The sequence below is a fragment of the Cyprinus carpio genome, chromosome A15 (assembly GCF_018340385.1).
Source record: "Cyprinus carpio isolate SPL01 chromosome A15, ASM1834038v1, whole genome shotgun sequence".
Classification (NCBI taxonomy): Eukaryota; Metazoa; Chordata; class Actinopteri; order Cypriniformes; family Cyprinidae; genus Cyprinus; species Cyprinus carpio.
The window spans coordinates 19,888,650-19,916,222 of NC_056586.1; the positions used below are offsets into that span (position 1 = coordinate 19,888,650).

The 27,573-nt window shown below is 35.6% G+C and overlaps 1 protein-coding gene across 8 annotated transcripts in view; it reads right to left on the reverse strand.

The window, feature by feature from the left end:
• The window catches only part of LOC109104380 (stAR-related lipid transfer protein 13-like), an 88,481-nt gene that overhangs the window by 4,344 nt on the left and 56,564 nt on the right, over window positions 1-27,573 (reverse strand). For 5 of the 8 annotated variants that reach the window (XM_042771418.1, XM_042771417.1, XM_042771419.1 and 2 more), the window contains 4 exons: window positions 6,202-6,273; window positions 4,496-4,577; window positions 1,984-2,047; window positions 34-1,412 (listed from right to left, as the gene is read on the reverse strand). In XM_042771418.1, coding sequence (XP_042627352.1) covers window positions 34-1,412; window positions 1,984-2,047; window positions 4,496-4,577; window positions 6,202-6,273 — 1,597 coding nt within the window. Of the gene's footprint in view, window positions 1-33; window positions 1,413-1,983; window positions 2,048-4,495; window positions 4,578-6,201; window positions 6,274-11,038; window positions 11,183-26,531; window positions 27,470-27,573 lie in introns of those variants that run through there. The other 3 variants (XM_042771421.1, XM_042771420.1, XM_042771423.1) reach the window with 3 other exon arrangements.

A 27,573-nucleotide genomic window follows, 5' to 3' on the forward strand; every position in this document is an offset into this window, starting at 1 on the left:
ATATAGCATAGCATTGTTAGCTCAGAATCTTACCGTCTTGGTCTGGTAAGTGAAGCCCCGACCCCTGAGTCTCTCCTTTCCCTCATTCCTGTGGATTTTGTTTTATTAAGTGACACCCCATCCCTGTCTACATCATTGGGGGTTGCCTGACCCTCATGCACTGAATGTCCCTCAAAATCCAACGTGATCTGGCTGGATGATTGCAGGTCGCCTTGTCTTTCGCCAACAAGATCAACTCGTTCCTTCCCCGTGTTTTCACTATTAGGCAATACATTCTTTGACCAGTGGTCCACGATCTGTTGCAGCCCATTAACATGCTGCAGAATATCATCCAAATGTGGGAAAAGGTCTTCCTTTTCCAAGTCTATGAGGTCACCAGTGCTGGCATAGAGGTGTGAGCTGGGTACATTGTCGTAAAGGCTGATCCGACTGCCTCGGGTGCAGCACTGTGTGACTGATCGAGGTTCTTTAAAGCTAGGAGTATGCTGAACATCAGAGTCCATGCTTGCTGAGTGCCAGTTTATGGAGGTTGACATTGAGGGTGAAAGACTCTCGATGGACAGAGCTTTGGGAAAGGTTCCAGGCTTATGATCTTTAGGAATATGCACCACCAGATCCTCGTAGGAGTGGAACTCATTGCGTCGGTTCTGCTCAGCCACACGCTTACCCTGGATGAGACTGGAAAACACATCCAAGTCCTCCAGGTACATCCCACTGCGCTTGTGATCAGCCCGGTGGACGTTGCGTTCCTTCATATTTGGTGTACTGACAGCACTCCCACTGGACTGGCTGCTGCTCCCTTCGCTGCTTGACTGGGAGGGCGACCCCATGCCGGAAGGTGGCTCTGCAAGACGCATGTCTCCATTGATGATCTCCACACAACGGAGCGTTTTCACAGCCTGGGGTTCTTGTTGGAGAACTGGGGCACTTATAACAAGACTCCTGTTCCCTCCACCGCCCTTTGCTCCACGTAACTGAAAAGCTTCCATGCGCCGTAAGAACTCCTTAGCTTGTGTCCGTCCTCGCTTGCCATGCTTTACAGGCAGCGAACCGTAGCTCGAAAGTTCTGAAGAAAGACAAGTCCCACCTAGTGATGTGTGGTCAGGCATGGCTGGAGAGTCCGAGCAGGTGTGGTGCGAGCTGTCCGAGTCTTCAGCGCTATGCACACGAACACCACCACTGCCACCGCTGCTCTCGCTGTGGAGGGAAGAGATCTCCGGCTCGCTCAAGTCTGTCAGAATGCTCTCGCTGCTGGCCGTTGTCCGCAGGGCAGAGTTCTCCCCTGGGTTCTTGTTCTCCACGCCCCTCAACAGGCAATCGATGTCTTGGAGCCTGGACCAGCGGCGACTGCTCCATTCAAAGGTCCATTTGTCACTGATGGCAAAGAGGTCATCTTCATCTGAATCTTCACTCTGCAGGTTAACAAGGAAATGGGTAAATATGTCTTTCTTTTTACTGCCATATCATTTGCTACATTAGCAATTCAGCACAAGACTTGAAAACCATGCCAATCCTTTTGAGAAAACTCTCTTTCACTGTCTCTGTTTTCCTTTTTCCTTCCCCACAATCCAGAACCCCCAGAGGTAACAGTGTAGATTCACTCAAACGGGTTTTTCATGTTTTCAAAGGGCACATTCCTTCCACTGTTAAATGATTACATAACCAGTGTGATATAACACAGTTTCTATTCAATATCTTTAGGTTATACAAAAAGAGATAGTATGCTTTAAGAGAGAAAACCGTTATATCAGTTCACACAAAGATAATGCTAGTGGCATTCTCATATATCAAGTTTACTGTGATAATAAATTGTTGTATGGATTTTTATAGAGATAGTACATGTGGCATTTGGCGCTAGTCACTATATAGCTTCTTTATAGGCATGAAAACCATCCTGATTCTAACAGCAAAACTGCTATAACATTAAATTGCAAGAACAATGTACATTACCATAAGGTTAAGTAGAAATAATGTATTACTTACTTTTTTCTTGGGAAGGTTCACGTCAAGTTTCATAGAGGCACACTTGTTTAATGTATTCAGTCGCCTGAGTGGGGTTAGAAAATAGATAATAATTTAAAATCCTTTCCTTCCGACTGGCTTTCTTTTGCATGGCATATACAGTGGGGATGTGGACACAATATCAGCACAGCCTTCTGTGAGCATTTCTAACATAATCAAGCTATAAGATCTATGACCCTGCTATCCAACACTCAGCTCTGGTGAGCAGCAAACCTAATTAAGCACAATAATTGGCCAATGTCCTACTCTCTCTCTCGTGGTCGCTTGCTTTTAATTGGCGAAAGCTTGCTAGCTGCAGTTGTCATGGTTTTCAATGGCCCTCAAGAGAAGCTAATGTGGTGTTGATTCCAGCTGCCACATAGTCACTCCTCCAGGTCTAAGAGGCCTGTTTTTCCCCTCAAATTCACAAAACCCTACAAAAGTCCTAAGAGCCTGAATTCTTTGAAGCCATTCCCAAAACCTCCTAAAAATAGGTCTTTTTCTTTCAGTCACTTGCGTGGTCCATCAAATATGAAAATGATTTTGGGATGAAAGTAAAGCAGCTTTCTGAGCTTTTGACAAAGTCTTGGGCTCAAGCTTCTCCTTGAACTAGTCTGTTTGAATCACAGGGCACTAGTTTCAGTTACAACTGTTCACAATAAAGGTCTCGAAGCAACACTGCAACATATCAATATTTCCAATAAAAAATAAAAGGAATAACAACATCCCTTCCTGATCTGAAAGCGTTGGAGGAAGATTTATTAAAAGCTGTTAATGCTGTGAAGGGAAATAAAAAATAATGTGGAAAAGACGACAACACATTGCGTGCCGCAAGCATGCATGGAAACCAAGCTGATGTTTGTGATGTAATAATCATGACATTTTATGACTCTTTATATTGTTCAGTGGTCTGTGTGTGTGTGTGTGTGTGTGTGTGTGTGTGTGTGTGTGTGTGTGTGTGTGCCATAACAGCAAAGACTTCAGATATAAAACAAAGTCAAGACATAATGTAGAGAACAGGCAGTATGCAATGGAGAACATAAAGTTTAAACAATCCGCTAAAGAAAATCTGACAATACTGGTTACAGTAATTTAAGACATCATTATAGTTTTTAACTTTGTTTTTATTGATTGCATTAATATTTATTTTAATATTTATCTTTTTTAAGAAGTGTCATCATTAGCATATTAGTTTTTATTGTGGTAAAATTTGTATTAGGAATTTCACTGGTATTGGTATTAACCACTGAATTTTTGGTATCATGAGAACTCTACATTACAAAAGATTACAAAAGTTATAATAGTACTTCAATGACTTTCTGACCGTTCTTTTATTAAATGCTGCTTGATTTGTAATTTGTCTTCATCAGCAAACTGTAGATAGCAAAGTGTCAAAGAAAGGTTAAAGACGTGAGCATTGTCACTGGTGCTTGCAAACATCCACAACTAACAAACTCCTCCGTGCTCTTACTGGGCATATCATGCTAGAATTGTTTACTGAGTTGTTCCCCTCCGGGGGCTGTAGAAAAGTGAGAAGTCAGGAGGAGAGGTGGGAATGTCGGACATTGTCTCCCACACAACAGTAAACAGGTTTGGAATTTCGATGAGTTGCTTAAGGGTTGTTTAGAGTCACAGTAGACCGGCTTGAGTACGCCCCACTTTGCCCCCAATGCTCTCCTACCAGGGCAGTCACCAAGACAACCAAAAGTCACTGGAGGGCTCTTTTCATCTTAATTTGGGAATTCAAATTCGGTGTCTAAACGAGGAAAAGCTAACTCATTGAGAACATTCTGTACTTTATTTCTGGGAAAACATAATGAGTGTATTTTATAAACTTTATTGAGTTAGTTGTTGCTTTAATCTTGACATTATTTACTTCTGAATTACAAAAAGATTGACATGAGAGAAACTACACCAGATTAGAGCTTAATCGATGCAATGCACAATGACAGTAATAAAAAGAAAGAAAAAATTACTTTTGGGACCTATTTTCTTTATTGATGACAATGTAAAAACTATTGATTCATCATTACAATGTCTGTGAAGAGTTACAATCCTCAACCACTGCAAAATAAATGTTTTAAATAGTGGTTGTAGATCTCAATGAAATCCTGCAATCGATGATTAGTTAATAATCATAAAATTGTCCTTAGTAATGAGAACAAGTCCTAAAAGTCCATTTATTTCTTATTTTTTATTGCTGTCATTGTGTATTGCACCTATTAAGCTCAAGTCTGGTGTAGTTTCTCTCATGTCAGACTTTATCTAAGGCAAAAGTAAATAATGTCATGATAAAAGCAACAACTGACTCAATAAAGTTTGTAAATTACATTCATTATATTTCCGCAGTACAGAATGTTCTCATCGAGTTCGTTTTCTTCCTGATTAGACACTGCTTTTCAGGTGTTCGTTAGATTCTACAAAGATTTGGCTACAATTATGGACTGATTTGTTTAGAAAGCACAGAAAACACCAAACAGGCCACAGTCCTTACCGACATAGAGGTTCCACAAGGTCTTTGTCCAAGAAATCATGGTCTTTCTTCACAGGAGAGATGTCAATTGGAAATTGAGAATCTGTAAAGAAACACAGGCATATCCCATATCAACAATCAAGTTCATTATAGACAAACACTGGAAAAAACAGATGTCTTTTAGGGACCGTAATGATTTCCCTCTGATTCATTAATAGGCCAATCTTGCATGTTCACAGTGAACACAGAGGAATCCAGGCGCCCACACACTTAAAAAACCCCTGACAACACATTCTTTCCAGAGCAATAGCCAAGGCGAAGAGAGTAGCTAACTTGTTTTAGACTTCCAGATGCTAACAAAGTGAGACAGGGTTTGCCCCCCCAAAAACTGAGCTTGGCTTTGAGAAGCCATTACGTCTTCCACTGAGTATGGTGTCCAACTTATGTAACAGGGTGACTGGATCCAGACCCTGCTGAAGCTGACATTCCACTGGTACAATTAAATGTTTCATCATATTTTTTTGCTTTTGTGGAACGACACAGAAGTAGAAACACAGTTTCAGATAGAGGCACAGTGTTCTGGTTTTAAACTGCTGGAAATTCCAAAACAACACTTATGAAGAGATACATTATGGGAAGATTCTGTTCTGCACATCGATGCCGTGTCTGCAATGAGATGACAACCACTGCAAACACTGTGCCTCTATCTGAAACTGTGTTTCTACTTCTGTGTCGTTCCACAAAAGCAAAAAAAATATGATGAAACATTTAACTGTACCAGTGGAATGTCAGCTACAGCAGGGTCTGGATCCAGTTACCCTGTTTTAAAATTATAATTGAACAAAGAATGGGTTGTATAACATGATGCCATTTTTCTTATATAATAAGCTTCAAATTCAATTATTGGCAAAAATATGGATATGAAAATGTCAAATATTTGTTAAAAAAATTAATTTGTTTAAAATTATTGTCTGTTTCACTACAAAAAAGTTTTTTTTTCAGGTTTAAATAATTTGTTTTTTTCATGATATGATATGATATGACATGACATGACATGATGTGATATGATATTCAGATGTGGAAATGTACTTATTACTGGATAGGAAATTAAAAATACCTATATTTCCTAGAGGACGTTTAAAAAAAAAAGGAAAAGAAAAATACAGTGTTCTCACAATTTCATCCAAAGACTAACACTCCAAGAACAGAAGAGTTTGCCAAAGGCAAGTGAAAATGGCAGTGTTTTTGGGGCAAGGTTATTCCCATGACCTCTGTCTCTCTTTGAAGATGTCATACTCGAGTATGTTCAAGCAGTACATCCTAACTACAACCAGTTTTACAGATGACCCATTTCAGATAAAAATTTCAGATGTAGGGGGTATGAACGTCTAAGTTAATGAGATGTTTTTGAGGTGGCATGAAAGAGTTGCACATCACACCACAGGGCAATTGAATGGGCTAAAACCAGTTTAACATCATAAGGTCTGGTAGACATTAAAGTGCCCATTAACACAAGTCTGTCTCGAACAAAACCGGAAACAATATCCCACATTTAAAGATTGTGTTTGCCCTAAATCAGTCTGACTTTGTGAGCTGGCTGTTATCATATGATTGTTTCAAAATCTGAGTCCCAGCCTTCCTCGAAACAGTTTTAAACTACTGTATGGCTTTACAGTTGGGTGTGATAACACTTGTTAGGTTTATGTTCTGGTGTAGTGAAGTGTTACCTTCAAAGAGCTGGGCGTACTGGGGGAATCCAGCCGCTCGTAGCCAGTCACAAGCTTCCTTTGCCTCGATTTCTGCAACACACAACATGTTTGTACTTGTCAGAATCATAAAACACATCTATCTGTTCTATATATATATATATATATATATATATATATATATATATATATATATTTATGAAGACAAAGAAGAAACAAAATTAGAGGGCCCGATTTCATGGGTCGTTTTGAACTTTGAGATCATAATGACCACATAATGACAAAGTAAGGCATCTTTCTTAAATGTCTCTCTAAAACAAAAACCAATGCACTTCATATTCACATAGATTTTTTTTTTTTTTTTGTGTAAAATAAATATATCCACAATATCCGTGTATTTCAGTATTTAATATACTCTCAAGATAGGGAAAATCAACTTGTGTTTGATTCCAATTAACTAATTGCTTAAAATGATAGGATTTCTTGCTGTTAAAAAGCAATAAAAAATCCACCCAATGTTTTATTTCCAGGTTTAAATGATCTATTTGTACATTTGTACATTGTACATATTATTATAATATGCAGCATATTATTTTCATAGAATACTATTTATTTTACTTAGTTTTTTTTTTTAACTCAGTAGTATTTGTTATAATTATGTTTAATGTGTGTCTAATATTTTGAGCAAATTTGCTTCTCAAGTGAATTAATTTTATGTTAACATAACTTTACAGTAAGACAAAACAATAAAACTTATTAGAAAATAATTTTTGCAACTGCAGTGTGAAACACAAAATCTTTGACTTTGGAAACTTGCTGCATCCTAGTAAGGACACAGTGTACAACTCGCATATTGTTTCATAGACAGTTATCTTCAAAACTATTTTTAGAAGCACTTGTGTGCTCTTGGACAGGAAGAACGGGAGGGACAGAGAGAGAGAGAGAAAGAGAAAGAGTGAGGAGGTATTACATAACATAATCAGTTCTGTGTGATTTAATTATGTTTCTTTTCCTGCCACTGCATGAACAAGGTTATTCTTGTAGGTCAGGAACCAGCTAGGTTACAAGATAATCACACAGTCCTGTGAGCCTGTAAAGTCTGCTCATAATCCTACGTGATAAAACTGAGGACAGCTCAAGATCTTCAGGATTAAGAGATCAGTTACATTTTGGCAACAGAATCCTGTTCATATAACCAAAGACTTTTACGTGACACATCCCAGCAGACGTCAGCTGACGTTAACAATGTGCAAGAATGTCTGAAGCTTTTAGTGATCAGCTCTGGAATAATGCTAGGAAACTGCATGATTAATATCATCTGCCTGAGAGCATGGAACATTCATAAATATATTGATTTGTGGGGCCGCTGAACAAAACAACTGGTTTAGAGTTGACCAAAAAGGTCACATGAAGATATAAAAACATGCAGAAACTCACAAAAAAAAAACTTGTAGATATCAGCAATGACATAAAGATAAAGAAAATGGAGATTTTTGCAAAAGTTTCCTTGTCTACTAAGAAAAGCACCTCAATAATCTCATGTTTCCTCAAAAGATCTCAGTAAGGTCTCAAAACTCTGCTCAGATTAAACAGTCTGCAATAAAAAGTGAAAGATTTGAATATGAACGCAAACATCTCTCATCAAAGTCTTTGAACTTCACATTAAATGAGCTATTCAATCCACATTTGTTTTTTAATACTCTTACTGTATGTGTCAATAATTATCTAATTTGTGTTATTTGTATTTATTTTAAAGGAAGAAATCTGAGTCAAAGTTGACACTATCTGAACAGCTACGAAAAAATCAAGAGCAGCTCTCACTAAACTTATGTAATACCGTCTGCCAAAGAGAGTAATTTAAGTCAGTGTTTGGACTTGAAACAGCTAAATCTGATATTTACAAAACAATAAAAGACCATAAGCACATACTTTCCATTGTTTAAGATTGCATCGCATTTCAACCAGCTATCGAGTTCCTCAAGTTCATTGTCAACAAATCACAATGAAAGACATCTACAAATGTAGCCTGCTACATTTTAATACCATCTAATAATAAGTCACATTCAGTTTAATTACAATGTACTTGTTTAGCACTTTTCACAATAAAAAACACTCCAAAACAACTTTACAGAAAATATTGGCTTACAATCCCCAGCGATCAAGCCAAAAATTCCCCTATAAGATGAGAAAGAAGCCAAGGGAGGAAGAAAGACAAAAATCAGCAAGTTTAAACAAATGCAGACAGACCAACTGACAAAATCTAGTGTAGGTAGATCCTGTTCAGTTAATTTATCAACAAAAATCAATGCATCTTAACAACAATATAGTACCTTTTTATGAATCCTAAACAAATATCTTTAACAACCATTTGAATCATTCTCACCTTATTTAGCAATACGGTGACTCCATCACCTATTCAGCGCAAGTAAATACAATAATATAGCACCACAGCTCAAATCTCAATAGAGCCTGAATCTCACTCCAAACTAATTGACGATCCAAATCACGCCCCAAAGGGTCTCCCGCCCTCCAAGCATGCGGAGCAGTGTAGCTGCGTCAGAGAGCGAATCACCTGGGTTTCCATTCATCGTATTGATAACTGTGGTGAGAATTCCTGCACAGCCTACACCCAACTAAGATTACTACTCTTTTGTGTCACCTCCTTCAACGAACAATATGGTTTGTTCACTTCAGCAGCTCTTGTGAGAAGGATTAAATGGTTTAGATGTCAATTGATATAAGATTGTTCTTAATGAGCCTCGAAACTCTCAGCCTATAGCTACTCAGCACAACTATAGAAGGAACCTCTGAGGGCTTCATCTTACAGGAGTAAACATACACATATTACAAGCAAACATACTGGCAAATATCAGCCGATAAAATGCCCTTCAGGTTTAAAAGGCCATAATACAACTAACTACAAAATACAAACATTGGTTGATTGGGGCATTTTTTTTTTTTTTTTTTTTGTATGAAGCTATTTTATAAAGTTCCTCCCTAAATATGTAACACAAACACTGTTTACTGGTTCCTGTGAAGCTGAATTTTCAGCAGAAGTTTTATATTTAAATATATTTTTAAATGTAATTTATTCCTGTGAAGCTGAATTTTCAGCAGTCATTACTCCAGTCTTCAGTGTCACTTTATCACTTGACATGATGATTTGATGAGCAAACTTTTTTTTTATTATTATTGGCAATGTTGAAAACAGCTGTGCTCCTTTACTTATGTGGTAACTGATCATTTTTTCAGGATTCTTTAATGAATAGTATGTTCTAAAGAACAGCATTTATTTGAAATAAATCTTTTCTAAGATTCTAAATGTCTGTAAATGTCACATTTAACACATTTAATGCACCATGTCACTAATAGTAAAAACAATAATTTAACAAATAATAATAAAAAAATAATAAACTTTTTAATGGTATATATATATATATATATATATATATATATATATATATATATATACTTCATCAATTAAATTTTAATCTGATTCTCAAGCTGTCCATTTGATTCAGTTCTCTGATTCAATCTGATTTGATTCTGAATCATTTGGTATATTTCATATTTCTTTTATTGTGTTCATTTTGTCTAAAATGAAAGAAACAATCTCTTGGCAAATGTTAAATTATACAGGGAAACTTGCAACTTGGTCCATTACAAAAACTACTTTCAAAAATAACAAGATGGACCTAAACTCTGCAGTGCAATCGCTATTTAACAGACATAATAATCAAACCAACCTGTAACTGCTTTGTAGATACCAACTTAAGTAAACGTTAAAAGGCATTTCTTGTGTTAAACATTAATTAAAATTATATGTAAAACTATTATAAATTATAAAAATTCAACTTATAAACTCACTCGAAAGAGCATAAAAGATGTCAAAAATGCTTTTTAATAGACAAATAAGCATCTATTTAAAACAAATCTCAAAATTGTTCATCTTGACCAATGAAACAAATCATATTTACACAACAACACTATGTGGCAGTCAACTTAGTGCCTGTAATTGAAAGCTGAGTGCCATTCACCTGATTCAACAGGAGTTGAGGGAACCTCCTTTGTGACTAAGCATCCATTCTGAGGGCAACTGTACGTCCTGTGCTGTACAGAAACACTGAAAGTGTAGCGGCATCTTTATCAACATCAAACAGCTGCAGCCGAAACCCCAAGCTGGGAATTCCACATCGCACAGCATTCCGCAACACTATCCCAAAAGCTTTTTTCCGTCATTATCCTTTCTCATGGAATCGGAAGGATAAAGAGCTCAGCTACTGGCTCGCTGCCAACAGGAGAAACTCTCGCTTTTAAATGTGATCAAACTGGGTGCAGTGTTCAATGACTGCCACAACAATAACTTCGTAACACAGCACGGCACAAACACAATGCTAAAAGCAGAGTGCCGCTAAATATGTGAGAAACACAGACACCTTCCTTTCCTCGTTGAATAACCTTACGTAAAAGGAGCAGCCATGGCACACGCTGGCACTTTGGCAAGCTGTCACAAGTCCCATTAGGAACTTAATCCAATGAACAAAAAAATGGCAATTATTTGTAATTATTATTATGAGTGAAAATTGTCTCCAAGAAATGGCATAACATTTTTTAATTTAAATTTAATTAAAATGGCATTTTCTTACAAAACATACTCCAAGAATTTTAGTTTTATTTAACCTTGAAAAATCTGTCACAATGTTTAGCTTCACAGATGTGTGGATTCTGTGAATTAGAGTAATGCAGTTTACACAGGCATGAGCAATAAATCAATCCATTAGGCTTATTGCACTGTAAAAATTACAAAAGAGTGGAAAAACAGATCAATGAAACACGAAAAAGTCACAGATTTACTTACGAGAGACTTTCATCCTGAAAAAAAATAAACAATCCTAAAACATTTAAACCAGAATTTCTTCTCCCCAAACCATCTTTTCTGCACTCTCCTAACTCTCCCCTCTTCTGCTTCTTTCTCCTCAGCTTTTGTGTTTTTCTCTCTCTCTCACTTCCTATTCCCTCCCCTTTATTTTTCACTCCCTCTCTCTTTGATTTATTCCAACTCTCATTGGTTCTCAAGTCCGAGCCCCCTTCCAGCATCTACCCCCTCCGTTCCTCGTGCTTTCTTCACTCTTCCACTTAAACCATCACAACTCACTCTTTCTCTCTTGGCAATGCCCTTTCGGCCACCATCCAAGTGGCAGGACACTGGCAATGTGGGATTTTATTTTCTTTCCATCTTATGATGTAATCAACCCCCCACTGATCCCATCGGTCTCCCAAACCTACAATCTAGTTCATCTAGTAAAGACTACAGGATGTTTCACCTCCCTTAACTTTGAGTTTTATAGCTTGGGGGGCGACTTTGTTGTTGGTAAAATCTTCCTGTACAAGCAAGCACTCTTAAAAATAAAGTTTTTTTTTTATAAGCATCTATACATTTTTGGAACCTTTCAATGTTCTTTATATTGGAAAGGTTCTTCAGATTTTTTTTTTTTTTTTAATATTCGTCATACCAAGCAAAAAAAAAATAAAAATGGTTCTTTTAAGAACTGTTGACTGAAAGGTTATTTTGGGTAAACCAAAAATAGTTATTCTATGGCATCGTTTTGAAAACCTCCTTTTGGAAACTTTTGGATTGTTGCTGGAAAACAGGAGGGGAGGGATGGACTGGGGGAAACCAAAATTATCCAAATTCCTGCAACGCCCCTCAGCATGATGGGAAGCCGTAGGAGAATGTGACATCACAAGGAGGCGATCATTAAAAGTGATTCACTGGGGGAGATATGGCATGCAACATTCTCTAGTGTCAGCTAAGTGTCTGCTGCCCACCGAATATTACATACATCAGCAATGTGACCCAAAGCCTTATGGGAAGACCTTTGTGGGCTGTAGTTTCTGCAGTGCAATCAAAGAATAAAGAAAGAAGACAAAAGACTGTCGCCAACAAAATGCCAGCAAACATTCCACTAAACTCAAAAGAACATCTTTGTTGTCTGATTGAGTTTTTACTTTAACAATGGTTTTGGACCGAATCATAGTTGTAAAACATTTTTTACAAATGTTAAAACAGTATTTAGTATGTTAAATATTGAAAAGGCTTCAGACAATTACAACATTAAAACCAGGAACAGCAATTCTCAAGTGAAACTCTATACCAACCATCCTACAAAAACACAGCATGCATTATGAATCAGCCAGACGGGGCTGTGAGTGACTGAAAACAGCCGTGATACAAGACTACAATCTATTACTGTAAAGCCTGATGCTCTCATTGGAAAACACCTGGAGATAATTCATGGCACAGATACAAAGTTCCAGCGGCTGAGTCAGACGCCCCCGAGAGGACGCAAGTTTGACAGACACCTCTTGGAACTCAGACACATGCTTTTTTTCAACTGGTGATTCCAATTGCTTCCTTGTAAGAGGAAACCAGCTTCTGTACTAAACTAAACTCTGTGGAAACCTCTGCCCTGGATGTGTCATAAAACATCTGATAAGACAATGGAAAAACCTTATATCAAAATCAGTCAGGTATCGGTGGACCAAATATGTAGGTATAAATAAAGACTAACTATATATTTACATTTTCAAAAGAAAACATCAGTATGTTTTTGAAAGATGTTTCTTATGTTCATCAAGGCTGCAATATAGTAAAAAAAAACTCAAATATTGTGATAGATTATTATCATTTAAAATAACTGTTTTCTATTTTAATATATTTTAGAATTATTTTTTTTCCTGTGAAGCAAAGCTGAATTTTCAGCGTTATTACCCCAGTCTTCAACGTCACATGATCCTTCAAATATCATACTAATATGCTGATTTGGTCTTCAATTATTATTTCAAAAATTACTTTTTAAAACTGTTGGCTGCCATACTTTATATATACTCTAGTATACTCTTTATGGATTGTGTTGACTAGCTGTTTTTTTTTCCAGTGGTTGAAGCAAGATTGGCACCAACATAGACATCCTATGGAAAAAGTCTTATGATAATCTTGTCATAACATGACATAAAATGAGTTTTATGAATAGTTTTTAAGCCTGAGTTCAATTTCCGAAAGCTTTTATCATCAGTTGTACATTACTATCCCACATCCTGATCTAAAAGTAATGTCCTCGAACAAGAGCTAAATATTTAGATGTTGTAATGTGGCTCGAATGCATGAAAAGAGACGTGATGAGGACAGGGACGTGCAGACGTGTTCAAAATGTGTATACGCTCCATCTGGCTAGTAATACCGTGTGTCATGCCAAAACAGACATAAATCCAGCTCAGATTACCTTCTGCCTATTGTTCATTTGGGGGTTAGATTACGACCACACAATGCGTATAGTGTTAACGGCAGCAAATGTATAAACAAGTATGCGGTCAAGCGGAACGTGATTACAACATTATGGTCAAACATTTGGGACACTGGGTTTTTTAAAACACTATTCACTCTATGTGTCTACGTCAAATGAGTCTATAGACGTCAAAGAAGCATCCATGCCTCACCAAAACACATGTAAACTGGTAATGAGTCACCTCACCCAGTACCTAAGCACATCTGACCAATGCGTGAGTGTCATGTATATATTTGTCTAACTGAATATGTGGCAGCTTACTTAGTGCATAAGCAAAGAATAAAACCCTTTTTGTGGACTGTTTTGATCCACTGTAGCTTTCTACCATCACCATGCTTTGTTCTAGCCACTTTCATATGCCCTTTATATATATATATATATATAGATATATATATATATATATATATATATATATATATATATATATATATATATATATATATATATATATAAAAAAATAAAAAACATTTAACAGATTGTTTTCACACACATTTTTGAGAGAAACAAATAATTCTGTTAATTATTTAATATTTAATTTGTAATATTTAATTGAATGCACATTATATTCAATCATCCTTTTAATAAAATTATATATATATTAAAAACATTAAACAGATTGTTTTCACACACATTTTTGAGAGAAACAAATAATTCTGTTAATTATTTAATATTGAATTTGTAATATTTAATTGAATGCACATTATATTCAATCATCCTTTTAATAAAATTAAAATTAAAAAAAAATTTGAAAATGTGCTAATATTGTGAAAATATTTGATTTTGTTCATTTATAATATATATATAAATGTTACCTATGAAATTAGTCTTAAGATAATTTTTACAGGGTTTTTTTTTAATGTCATTTTGCTACTGCTATTAAATGCAAAACATAATTTGAGGTGTGGAGAAAATGTAAATTATTTTCAGAGAAAAAAATACATAAATGACAAAATTGATATATACTGTTAATGGACTAGTGACTAGTTTACACAAGCATCCACAGTTGAAGAAACACCCGTGTGTGTGATCAAATGAATTCAACTCAGCTTGTTTGTGCTCAGTTGAAAGCTTGAAGACTGACAGACAGTGCCAACAGCTAATGAGAGTCTGGTCATCAAAATTCAGAGGTCTGGACTGCTGGGGCAGCAAAACGTGGCTTCACAGGGAAAAGCCCTGGGTCATAGTGGCAATGGTGTGGGAATTCTCCTCTATTATTTCACAGCCTAAGCTTTAATTAACATGAGCACCAGTGCTTCTGGAACCCCTAATGGGCGACATCCTACATACAATAGTCGGGAGTTAAATTAAAGAGAGGTGCCACTCCATAATCTCTTAATATCACATGTCCCCTGCTCGGTGGCAGGAGTTTTGCTGGTGAAGGTTCACAGCTGGGATGTGGGCCAAAGGAAATTACAATTGCTGGGAAGTACGCACAAAAGCAGCGCTCCAGACAAGACATAATAAATTCTTCTTTCTGACAAAACATTCAGAAGAACTGCTGTCTTGACGGTTGGCAAAAACAACACAGATTAGTTCAGATGGGGTTTTTGGTAATACTCATTTCCTGACCACGTCAGGGCTTCCAAACCAGTCTCATTTTATGCCGAAAAACACTAGTTACGTTATGTGTTAGCACCAAATCATGGTTAATAAAACAATTAGATGTGAAGTCGCAGACAAATACTGTACTTGCACCATTTCTGTGGCTTTCCTCAATTACATGGTATTGATGTTGCACGTCTAACTCAAGCTATAAGCCAAAAAGAACCATTTCTAATACAGATTTCTAAAGTATCTGTTTGGCTGACCTCTTTCCTCGAAAAAAGCAGGAGTGTAGGTCTACCTTCAAAAGGCACTCAGTGAGAGCTTATTGATTTTGAGAGTGAAAAACATTTGTTGACTGCTGATAAAGCTCATTGGGTCATAAGTCACTCTGTGTGTTTGTGTCCCGAAATTAATTCAATCAAGACTGGCGCAGCTGTGGTAACACACTCGGCTGAGCCATTCAAGGACACCCACTGACTATACTCTTTCATCCACAAATCTCTATCTGGGCGAGCCTTATTTGAGGTCACTCTTGCTAGTTTCGTTCTTAGGGCTAGATGGAGTATTGGTATCTTTTACTATAGTGAATCATTTCAATGTATCCAGCATTCGTTTTAGTGTTCTGTTTCGAACATATATGTTTTTCATGGAAGATTTGAAATTTGAAACCTGATCGCAGAGACAGTGAACTCAAGAAGCAAATCAGTGAACAAATCATTCAGACTGAATGATTTGTGCATGAATCAAAGCTGAAATGATCTGGTCTCAGGAGTTCTCAGGTTAATTATGAAGGAATAAAGGAATTAAGTAATTAATTTAACAAACATATATAAACATAGGGGGAAAAACACTTAAATATATACATTTTTTAAAAAATAACAAAACTATTAAATAAGTTTTTGCACAAATTAAGGTATGAATTCAAGACCTAAAATATAGCACACAACTTGTTTGGAGTATTTTTGTGTCTTTTATGAAAAAGACCTACAGTAGATGAAGATTCTTCAAAATAATAAAGATTTAGAATGGCATACGTGGTAGGTAAACAATAACAAACTGGGTAAATGACGACAAAGTCTCATTAAGTGTACAAGTGGATTTAAAATAGATGGTGGCTATCAAAGAACTATTAATCTTTATAGAAAAATGTCCATTCTGTCCATTATAAATAATTACATAGTAACTACTGAGATCAATGTGAATCTAAATACATCAGGCATTGTTTGAATCCTAACAAGATTGGCAGCTTAAAATGATATGTTCATTTCGGGAGTCCTGCATGTGGTGGAAGAGCCTTGTCTAGTAAATATTTTGATTGGTTTGACCATGGAAAATCGGTTTAGGTTGTTTGTCACAGCAGACATGTGACTTGTGTAAAATATGATACACAGCAGAACAGTACTCCACAAAAGGAAAAAAGAAAATATATTGGAGGATTATAGTGTAGCTGTATACCAAATAAGCATGTGACGTCTTTGCATTGCAGCTCTTAAATTCACCGGCCCAGCTGGAAATTGATTTCATTGATTTTTAACGTTGCAGCTGCTGTGAATGACTACTGCAATGAAGTACGCCAAAGCTTTACGGCAAAACCCGGCACTCCTCCAGTTTCAAGTTAAACCAAGATGTTTATACTTTATCAATGTTCCTAACCGCAAAGAGGTGACTCTAAGCTCTCCACACAGCCCAAAAGAGAGGACTAAATAAGGAATGGGGGTCTGGAGAGTAATATTCAATGCTCTGAATATTCCAAAACATCTGGGGAATGTTAAACGTGACACTTCATAAACAGGTTGCGGTTGTTTTCAGGATTTTACCCAAAGTGAGGTGACAGAAAAAGTGCAGTTTGGATTTATGCAGTCTGTCTATTTCATCAAAAGCTCAAGTTAATGATTCTTGACAGTCTAAATATAAAGAAACATTAACGAGAAGCAATGGAGAGAACTTTTCAAAGCTGTGGCCAAAAGTGTTAAGAAACTATAATCCGGAGCCATAGAGCAGGTGTTCGCTTTCTGACCTCAGAGTTCAATATGTCTTGCCGCCACACATGTGTTCCATTAAAACCTCTCAAGAGAGCTGCTATACAAGGAAAGGCAGCTTATCCTGAACCACAAGAATACCTCAGGACCTTCCCCTCAACAAGGCAAAAAAATAAAAAAATAAATAAATAAATCAGATGAGCTTCCTGAAAAATAGATCTAGCAGACATTCTCCGTGCGCTAGATAAACACTTCCAGACGCTGGACTACAGCCATATTCCCACATGCTAAAGTGTTTTGATAGCCATCTCAGAAGCCCTGTTCTTTTATTTTTGTTTATTTTCAGGCAATGAGCGACATTAACATTGATTTCAGCAGAATTTGTTCATCAAAGCTTGCTGCTTACAGGAAGATTCTTAGGGAGAACGTGTTAGTCCTCTCGAAAACCACGTTAAGATAAATGAATCGACACGTCAGATGAATGAGTACCGATGAAAGAGGAGCAAATATATTTCTAACAGATGATCAAAACAAAAACAAAAAAGTAACAGTTAATCTGAAACAGAAATCAGGTCAACAATTACTCACCCTCATATCCTTCTGAGCATGTTCCACTTTTTTTTTTTTTGCTATAAAACATTTTTTTTACTGGACTTAATTCAGATTTTTTTCCATGAATCATTTGATTCCGGTTCAGTTTCATTACTACTTCTATTATGGACTAAAGAAAAAGGCAAGATGTCAATATATTCAGTGAACATCTGCACAAAAGTCTTCTCACCCACAGCTATATTTTATGATGATTTTTGCCCTTTTGAGGCTTGAAAGCTGTAGTACCCATTTGGTGTAACTTCTTCACAATTTTGTCAAAGTCAACAAGCTTTGTTTTGAAATAAATGAGTAAATGATAGCTGAACTTTCAGTTTTGGTCATGGTTTTCAGGGAAATTTTAACCATTTAAAAAAAAAAATAGGAGTAGGCTACTTATCTGTCTCTTAGTCACTTCCTCTATTTAGTTTTTCCCCCAACTCAGGATATGTGTGAATGTTTTGAGCATACTTACACAAAACACAGTGACAACCTGTACATTTATAAAATTTATAGTTTTTGAAAAATGGCCTGAGCACTGTTATAATGACATGTCAAATCTTTGCACCTAAAATCAATAGGATTTCACAACTATTTTCCATGTCATGAACATAGAGTGTACACTGTAATTCACACTCCTCTGTGATATAAACACACTCACTACACTCTGCAATTTGGTTTTCGTGCCAAGGTCTCACAGCTGTAGGATGTTGCAATTATCAGAACATGTGTTTTGTTCTTGCTCTGTAGCAGGTAAAAAAAAAAAAAAAAAAAAAAAAAAAAAAAACCTTTACACACTTATTGCAGTCTAGCAAACTCTGTCATTTCATTCAGTGTCTATGTATCTTAGAATGGCACTTCTTCTTATAAAAAAATAATGTGCTGGTAGCATAGTACATTTATGGTATCAGAAGGTAATAAATATCATATTTATGTAAAATGATGTTTTTATGACACTTCCAGGTACTTTGAAGAATACCATGGTGCTATTATTTTATTATTTTTATATTACATATTATATGTGACCCTGGACCACAAAACCACTTAAGTCACTGGGATATATTTGTAGCAATAGCCAAAAATATATTGTATGGGTCAAAATTATCGATTTCATAAGGATCAAAATCATTAGGATATTAAGTAAAGATCATGTTCCATGAAGATATTTTGTAAATTTCCTACCGTAAATATATCAAAACTTAATTTTTGATTAATGATATGCATTGCTAAGAATTCATTTGGACAATTTTAAAGGCGATTTTCTCAGTATTTAGATTTTTTTTGCACCCTCAGATTCCGGATTTTCAAATTGTTGTATCTCGGCCAAATATTGGCACATAAAAAGCTCATTTATTCAGCTTTCAGATGGTGTATGAATCTCAATTTCAAAAATTGACACTTAAGACTGGTTTTGTGGTCCAGGGTCACATTTATAATAAACCTTCAAAGCCAAACCACCAACATAAGCTTTCTAGTTCTGTATCGATTACTTTGAACTAAAATGGTTATAAAAGAAGGAAGCACTGAGGTATGTGCTGCATTTGAGAGCAAATTTACATTTGAACCAACAGGGGTCTCTCTTCAGCTAAAAACACTGCCTAAGCTACTGCAACCTATGCAAATGGAAAAAAAAACGTCTTAAAATGTTTAAAAGAACATTTTTCTGCCATTAAGTATAACGCCAGAAGTCATTCCATGACTTCTTCCAATCAAACTTAATTATCATCATATATTAAAAACATGCCAGCAGTATATTTGAAAAAGCCAACAAAGCACTATTCACTGAAAGGGAAAATAACTCAATTACTTTATTACATTAAATACATTCTTCAGTCTATCCTTGAACAGGCACTGAAATAATTCTCATTCACTGGAGATTTATTCATCTCTGTCCGACTTTGTCAGCGCCAGGGTTATATTTAGAAACACAGAGAAAGTCACGATCCAGGGGTCTGTTAATATGTCACGTCATCCATGGTCACAGCATTCATACTCTGGCACACATTAGTGAAGACTGTCAATGATTCACTCCCGTGTGACACAGATAACCTTTAACAGCTGTGCAGGTACATATTAACAACCTAAGCATCCATCATGTATGAAATGCAAGAAGCAGCTTATGTGGTATACATCAAAATATGTTATAATTAATATTGTATTGGATATACACTTGCTCGTCTGCCAAATGCATATGCATTATATAATTTTTTATTTTATATTATAATTATAGTTAATTTATATATATATATATATATATATATATATATATATATATATATATATATATATATATATATCTCCATTACCAATGATCATAATATAAAATTTAAAATGATATACTTATGATATAATTATATTATCTAAATTATATATATATATATATATATATATATATATATATATATATATATATATATAGTAAACATTAAATCATTTAATTCAGAAAATATAAAAATAATAAAGAATATATAAATTATTTATATTTTTTATCTATATTTACAATGTAATCTTACAAAGTTATATAGACTGATGGGAACTTTTTAAGCATGTAAAGATAATGATTAAGACTGGCTTCATTCACTTTCGGGATGAATGGGTTTACCATCGCAGCTGATGACGGTTTGCCACTGGAAACATTTATCCATCCTCATTACACATATTTTTGCCATGCCTCGTCTACCTTCCATGACTGTCTCCAAATCTGAGGACCTCTAACACATCTGAGGAACTCTCAGGGAGACTAAATTGTGAGGAAAAACCCACCAGACTCCATCCACGCTGGACCAGAGCCACTTATGAGAATAAATCCTGGTGAGCCTTTTAATAAGTACTCCGATAATCATTTGTCCTCTTGGCTAATGAGCACTCAGACTGGAAATGAAGACTTATTTTCTTGTGGCTTCTTCAAAGCCTAATGCAACTTTTGGTTTTGAACTCACAGGATATTATAAACTCATGATGTTTCAGATCAAATGTTCATATCAAATTCTCTTGTGCAACGGTCAGGCCACTGTCACTGCTGAAATAAACTAGACTTCAGCTCCCTTCAAAGAATAATTCATCAGAAAGGGTTTGGGCTTGAAGGGGCAAAGTTGAAATTGCTCAAGAGCTCTTAAGAAAGGACCCTTTCAAGGAATCCCATATCAGCCACTTAAGCATGCCAGCGTCTGCCCATCCTGAGTGGCACTACGCTTTCAATGAATGGCATATCTATCCAGTGAAGGAGCGAGAGAAACGGTAAAGTGCTTTCCTTGCTTTTGGCTTGAGTGGCTTGGGCCTCTCCTCCACTTAAATTTTCAAAAACACACAACGGGAACATGGAAGTCCACCGTTGTGCTTCTCAAAAACTTCCCGTCATGCAGCTGTAGTGGAAAGCAATCTCAAAGTCCCCATCCCAAATGACCTGTTCACCTTAACAGCTAAGACTGTAAAGCCAGTTTCCCACAGATCAATGCAATTCAACCTTAATAGAATTAAAAAATCACATCTAGGTCCCCATACTGTTAAATGTCTAACTCAAAACATCTGTAAATGTTTATATGACGGACGGACGGACGGACGGACGGACGGACGGACAGATAGATAGATAGTTTTAGATAGATAGATAGATAGATAGATAGATAGATAGATAGATAGATAGACAGACAGATAGATAGATAGATAGATAGATAGATAGATAGATAGATAGATAGATAGACAGACAGATAGATAGACAGACAGATAGATAGATAGATAGATAGATAGATAGATAGATTGTTTTAGATAGATAGATAGATAGATAGATAGATAGATAGACAGATAGACAGATAGATAGATAGATAGATAGATAGATAGATAGATAGATAGATAGATAGATAGATAGATAGATTTATTGTCAATTTTTCCACATGTACAGCACATACATACAGAGAATTGAAATTGCGTTACTCTCAGACCCATGGTGCATACAGATAACACTAACAGTAGAGCCTAAAAATCCAGATAGATACAGATTAAATATAAAATACAACTATATAAATAAGGGCATGTAAAAAATAATAAAAATAAAAATAAAGTTAAATAAAGCAGCGCAAGGCACATGGCAGATAGAGTGCAAACCAGTGAAGTGAACAAACAGTGCAGATAAAAAGATTGTAGTGCAAAAAAGCTTATTCAGTCTGATTAGAGTGACAAAGAGAGCAGTTATTTTATTTAAACTGACTGAAGAGGTAGTAGAATGACGTCAGTTCTATGCTGAATGAGGTAGTGAGCAGACCAATGCTGCACAAAGTGACTGGTGCATGTCACCTTTAGATAGATAGATAGATAGATAGATAGATAGATAGATAGAACAGTGAGCGAATGTTCTTTACAGGGAGGCCGGTGTTAGTGAGTTGTTAAGAGCTGTGTGGGAGAGCTCAGGTATGACACTGCCCTTTGTCCTGAGTCCTGAGACCTGCACTCGATATTCGAAATAAAAAATGACAACTTATTAACCACAAGCCGGTTGAAAATCAATTCAAATATGTGACAATTCAAATCGGTTGAGATGCTAAACATATCGCAATTCATTTAGGGGTAGGAGTTTATGTGAATGTATGTCTGAACTTACTATCTTTAGAAAAGTTTAGATGGTATTTTTTCTTTTTATCTTGCCTCTGTATAATCCATATTAAAGTTCATAAGTGCAGCACTGCTTTGTTTACAAGGAAACGCTTTAAGCGCAACCTGCTGGCAGATCTGCCTCTCATTCAGCTTGTCTGCTGTTTTTTTCATGCAGATATATTTTATGTATAGCTTTAAGTCAAACCATTCAGATTTTGATTCAAATTTCGAAATTATACATATATAAAACTGCTCATGTTGCATGTATGCAGCATTTTTGTTTGGATAATGATTAAAATGCAGTGGTTGCCTAAAATAAAAAACACAAACAAAACATAAAAATCCTTATATTAATAAAATTAATATATTTATTTTATTTGTGTCACTTATTAAAATGGCTTGTTCTAAAATGAAATGTAAATTTAGTTTTGTAATTTACATTTACATTATATTTAAATTTTGTTATTAGCAGACGCTTTTATCCAAAGTGACTTACAAATGAGGACAATCAAACCAACAAAAGAGCAATAATATGCAATTGCTATATAAGTATATTATTATAGTGTATTTCAATTTCACAAAGACACGTGCAGCATTTTGTCCAAGCAATAATAAAAGGACACATTTAATTTATAATATGTCTTAAATCTAATTTTGTTAAAAAAATAATAATAATTGAATTGAATTGAATCGTGAAATCAAAATCATCAATCAAATTGAATCATGAGTTGAGTGAATCGTTACATCCATACTAATTAGGCTTGGTGACAGTACACCTCTGTTGAGTTTGCGATATCTTGAATGACACAGTGTTGCTTAGTACCTCTCCCACATCCATTTGATGGCTTGAGATCATATATTTATATTTAATATGAGCACCAGGTTTTCAATTTTAATATTGCCAACTTGATCAAAATGACTCAGTTACGTTCTTAGTCTCTCTCAATGTAATCAGAATGATTTTTATGACTGTTAGCAGTCCTTGGCATTCTCATTAGCTTTTGGCAATGCAAAAAATTTCCCAAATTTTATTGTCTGGCATCCTATCAATCGAATTACATACATATAAAACTATTTTGGAAATATCTGCTACCTCAACCTGGGAAAAGCTAATGAAAACTATCGTTAAACATTTTTCAAGAGATATGAATAGCTCATTGATTTTATGCTTCGGCAAATGTGTGTATTAGTGTTTGTCTCCATGTATGAATAGATGTGTATGTGCTAGGATGGGAATTTTTGAATATCGTGTGTAGCCACAGCAGATGTGCAGAGTGTCTGGCGTCCAGATGGGCATCTATTAAGCGGAAAGAACCCAAAGCACCAGAGCACCACAAGAATCAAAGCAGCTCCATTACTATAAACATCACTAAAGTATCCACAGATTCATTTCAGAGCTACCTCAAACACTGAAAGAAAAACAACTCTTTATGGAGACTATGACTGACTCTAATAGAGTCTCAGAAAGGTTGCTAATGGTGTCATCCATGTTAGATTGCTATATCTGAGTGAAAGAAACTAGAGCTCAACTTTCTTGGTTGCCACAACAAAACGATATCATATATATATATATATATATATATATATATATATATATATATATATATATATATATATATATATATATATATATATATATATATATATAAAATGTATATATATAAAGTTTGGGATCAGTACGATTTATAATGTTTTAAAATAAGTTTCTTCTGCTCATCAAGGCTGCATTTATTTGATCAAAAATACAGAAAAAAACAGTAATATTGTGAAATATAATTACAATAAAAAAAATATTCTTTCAAATATAATTTATTTCTCTTGATTCTCTTGCCACATGATCCTTCAGAAATCATTCTAATATGCTTCTTTATTATAAATTTTGGAAACAGTTGGGCTGCTTAATATTTTTTGGAACCTGTGATACTTTTTTCAGGATTCTTTGATGATTAAAAAGTTAAAAAGACCATAATTTATTCGAATATACAGTAAGTCTTCAGTATAAGTCTTTACTTTTACTATTTAACACATTCTTGCTGAATAAAATAATTTAAATAATTAAAAATAATTGTATATTGTTACAAAAGATTTCTATTTTTAATAAATCCTGTTCTTTTAAACATTCCATTTATCAAAGAACCCTGAAATGTATCCACAAAAATACTGAGCAGCACATATGTTTTTAACAATGATAAAATAAGAAATGTTTAAACATCAAATCAGCATATTAGAATGTTTTCTGAAGGATCATGTGACATTGAAGACTGTAGTAATGATGCTGAAAATTCAGTTTTGACATCTCAGGAATAAATTACGTTTGAAAATATACTGAAATAGAAAACAGTTATATTAAATTGTAATATTTCACAATATTATTTTTACTGTATTTTAAGCCAAATAAATGGAGCAAATGACTTTCAGAAACACTTGCCCACAAAAATTTAGACTTTTGAACGATAGCGTGTGTATATATTTCCACATAAATAAATAAACACTTACACTCTGGGTAATTGTCTCAGTTGGGCCAGCCCCTCTGTCTACAGTATGTCAACAAGACTGAGTCAGTGCAATTTAAGAACGTGTGACGAGCCTTTTGCCTCCAACCCCCATTAGGGTTTATGTTGAACTCACACTATGCCAACATACAGGAAAGCATCCTTTAAAAATGCCCTGACTATCTAGGAAAAGCCTTTACTGTGTAAACCAACAATACATCAGTTTTATTGGTTGTACGTGACTGAAAACAAAATAACAAGAACTATATAGTATATATTTATATTCTATAAAAAACTAAATAAACTACTATCATCCTTATAAAAACTTATCCACAGACATGCAGCCATCACAAAAGCAGACACAGCAGGCCCATCATGTTTTAAAGCCACCATACTGGTACAAATAGAGAAGGTATTAAATAACAGCAGTTGTCTGTCTTGTGTTCCTCCAGAACTAGATACTGATGACAAACCAGACACCACAAAGTCAAGAAGACAAGACTCAACAAGCCCTGCTGTCCAGTACACCTTATCACAGCGCATCAAAGATGTGAACATGAGACATATACCTGCATTTCTGAGAACATCCCCCTTCAAAGAACAAGATCAAAAAAGACCATGAAATTTCACATTTCCTCTAGAGTTTACACATTATTTTCATAAAGTTACAAACTGTGCCCAGTTTAGTCAAAATACCAAAGTCTGCGATCAAAAGTCTGAGATTTTCAGTATGAACTCAATATTTCTTACTAAAAATGTCAAAGACCAAATAAATGAGCCATGGATTCAATATCTCTAAATTTAGAAAAGAGACCTCTTTAACATCTCCATTGTAGGTAGCAACACGATTAAAACGAGGAAACAGAATTTTACTGAGATATTCTGCTATTTGTTTCTTTTGTAATCTCACATCTCTTCTAGAGTTTCGAAAGGAATCTCAAAAAGAATTTCAAACTGTGTTCAGATTAGGCAATATATCAAAGACTGCAATCAAAGGTCTGAGATTTCAATAAGAACTCAAATATTTCTCATCCAGTTATTCCAAAACCAAATTATCTGAGCTATTAACTCTAAACTGTGTGTTAATAATTTTCCCATTTGTGTCTATTTTTATCTCTCCTAAGGAATTTTATGAGAGATACTTAAATAAAACATAACTCAAAACATAAAGCCTCATACAGCTTTTCTTTTAGATGAAATGTACAATTACAGCTAAAAAGAAAGAAAGAAAGGTGTTATGTTTATGAATATGTTAAGTGAGGGCAGCCCTTCAAGAGACTGAATGGTCTGTGAGGCAAAGAGGACAAGCTAAAATGTCAAATGCCATTTACCTGAACGATCAACCATTATCTTCCACTGAAAACAACACCTGGAGGTGTGACAGCAACAAATAGAGATTCCTAACTAAGTACGTGTTCTTTTCTGCATAAACATAAATTACATGCTATGAAGAACTATTTAAACCACATAGAGTTATGAGTCAAACGAAAGTTCAAAGGTCAAGCTAGTCATTGTTGCATGCAACCAGGTTCATTAGTTTCTGAATCAGTCACAGAAATTCCTTGCATGTAAAATATGAGACCTGACACTATCTGATCCATATGAGATTGTTTCCAACTGCGTAACTGAAACAAATTGGGACACAAACCAAAGAAAGGGCTAGTGAAGTAAGGTGTATAATATCAAAACAAAATTGTCTTTATGCTTCCAAAACTGATTAAAGCTATCAGAAACTACCCAAATACACACTATTGAAACTCTAGCTCATAAAATCTTATGTAGCCTAACTAATGCCATGTTGTTCCACAGTGTCGTACCTGCCGCTCTCCTGTTAAGCAGCTGCTGGCGGGCAATGATCCTGCCCAGCCTGTACACCGAGCGCCGTCTGAGGTGGTCCATCCTCAGGTAGATATCCTGCGTCTCTGGGGTCATATTTCCCAGGCATTCGTTGCTCTCGGTGCGCGGCAGCTCCCTGTACATGATTACACAACGTGAAACATCCAGCACCCCCTCCCCAAAAAACAAATACCTGAACCAGTCACGTAATTTGTCCACCAACAGCCCAACATGTGTGAGATGTGAGTCCACAGAGTTCCAGTTCCAGAGGAGTACCAGCTGTCAGCCCTGCCCTCTTTTTGAGTCACATGACTAGAGGTAAGCCAATGAGAAGCCAGGATGAAGAGGGCAGACCTCGTGGCTGAGCTGAATTCAAGGTCTGTGCAAGCACTGCTTGGTTCAGGAGGGAAATATAAATACCAGAGGAATGCCTGTGAACTGAGCGAGTGGAGAAAGCTGGAGAGCAAGGGGCCGTGGGAGGGGAAAAAGAAAAACAGCATGGCTAAGAGAAACGCCCAGACCTAAAAGAACTAGCCTGCTGCTGTGAAGCCCCACTCAGGTGCCAAGTTTGCTAAGGAGGAGTTTGTTAGTTGGGAAAAGAGAAATGAAGAGTGGCAGGAAAAGAGAAAAGTTTGGCCTTATAGACTATTAACTTAATTCAAATGCTTTCAGACAAAAAATATGTGGTCACACAATCCATTAAGACAATTCAAAATAGAAAAACAGACATAGAAGTACGTAAGAAAAATGAATACCAAAAGGTGTCTTGCTGGTAAACTCAATCCTCAACCCTCTATTTGCTCTAAGCACAATGGGGCTTCACCTTGTGAAACAGCCATTCATGCTAAAATGTCCATTTCACACATTAAAATAGGTTGTACAGGAAACGTCTGAAATGTAGGTGAAACACAAGAATCTTTATTTATGCTGAAATAATGTGCATTTATCACTTGACAGGTGTCAATAAACTAAACTAAACTAAACTATGTGTCATTAATATATGTCCATGCTTTAATTATCTCT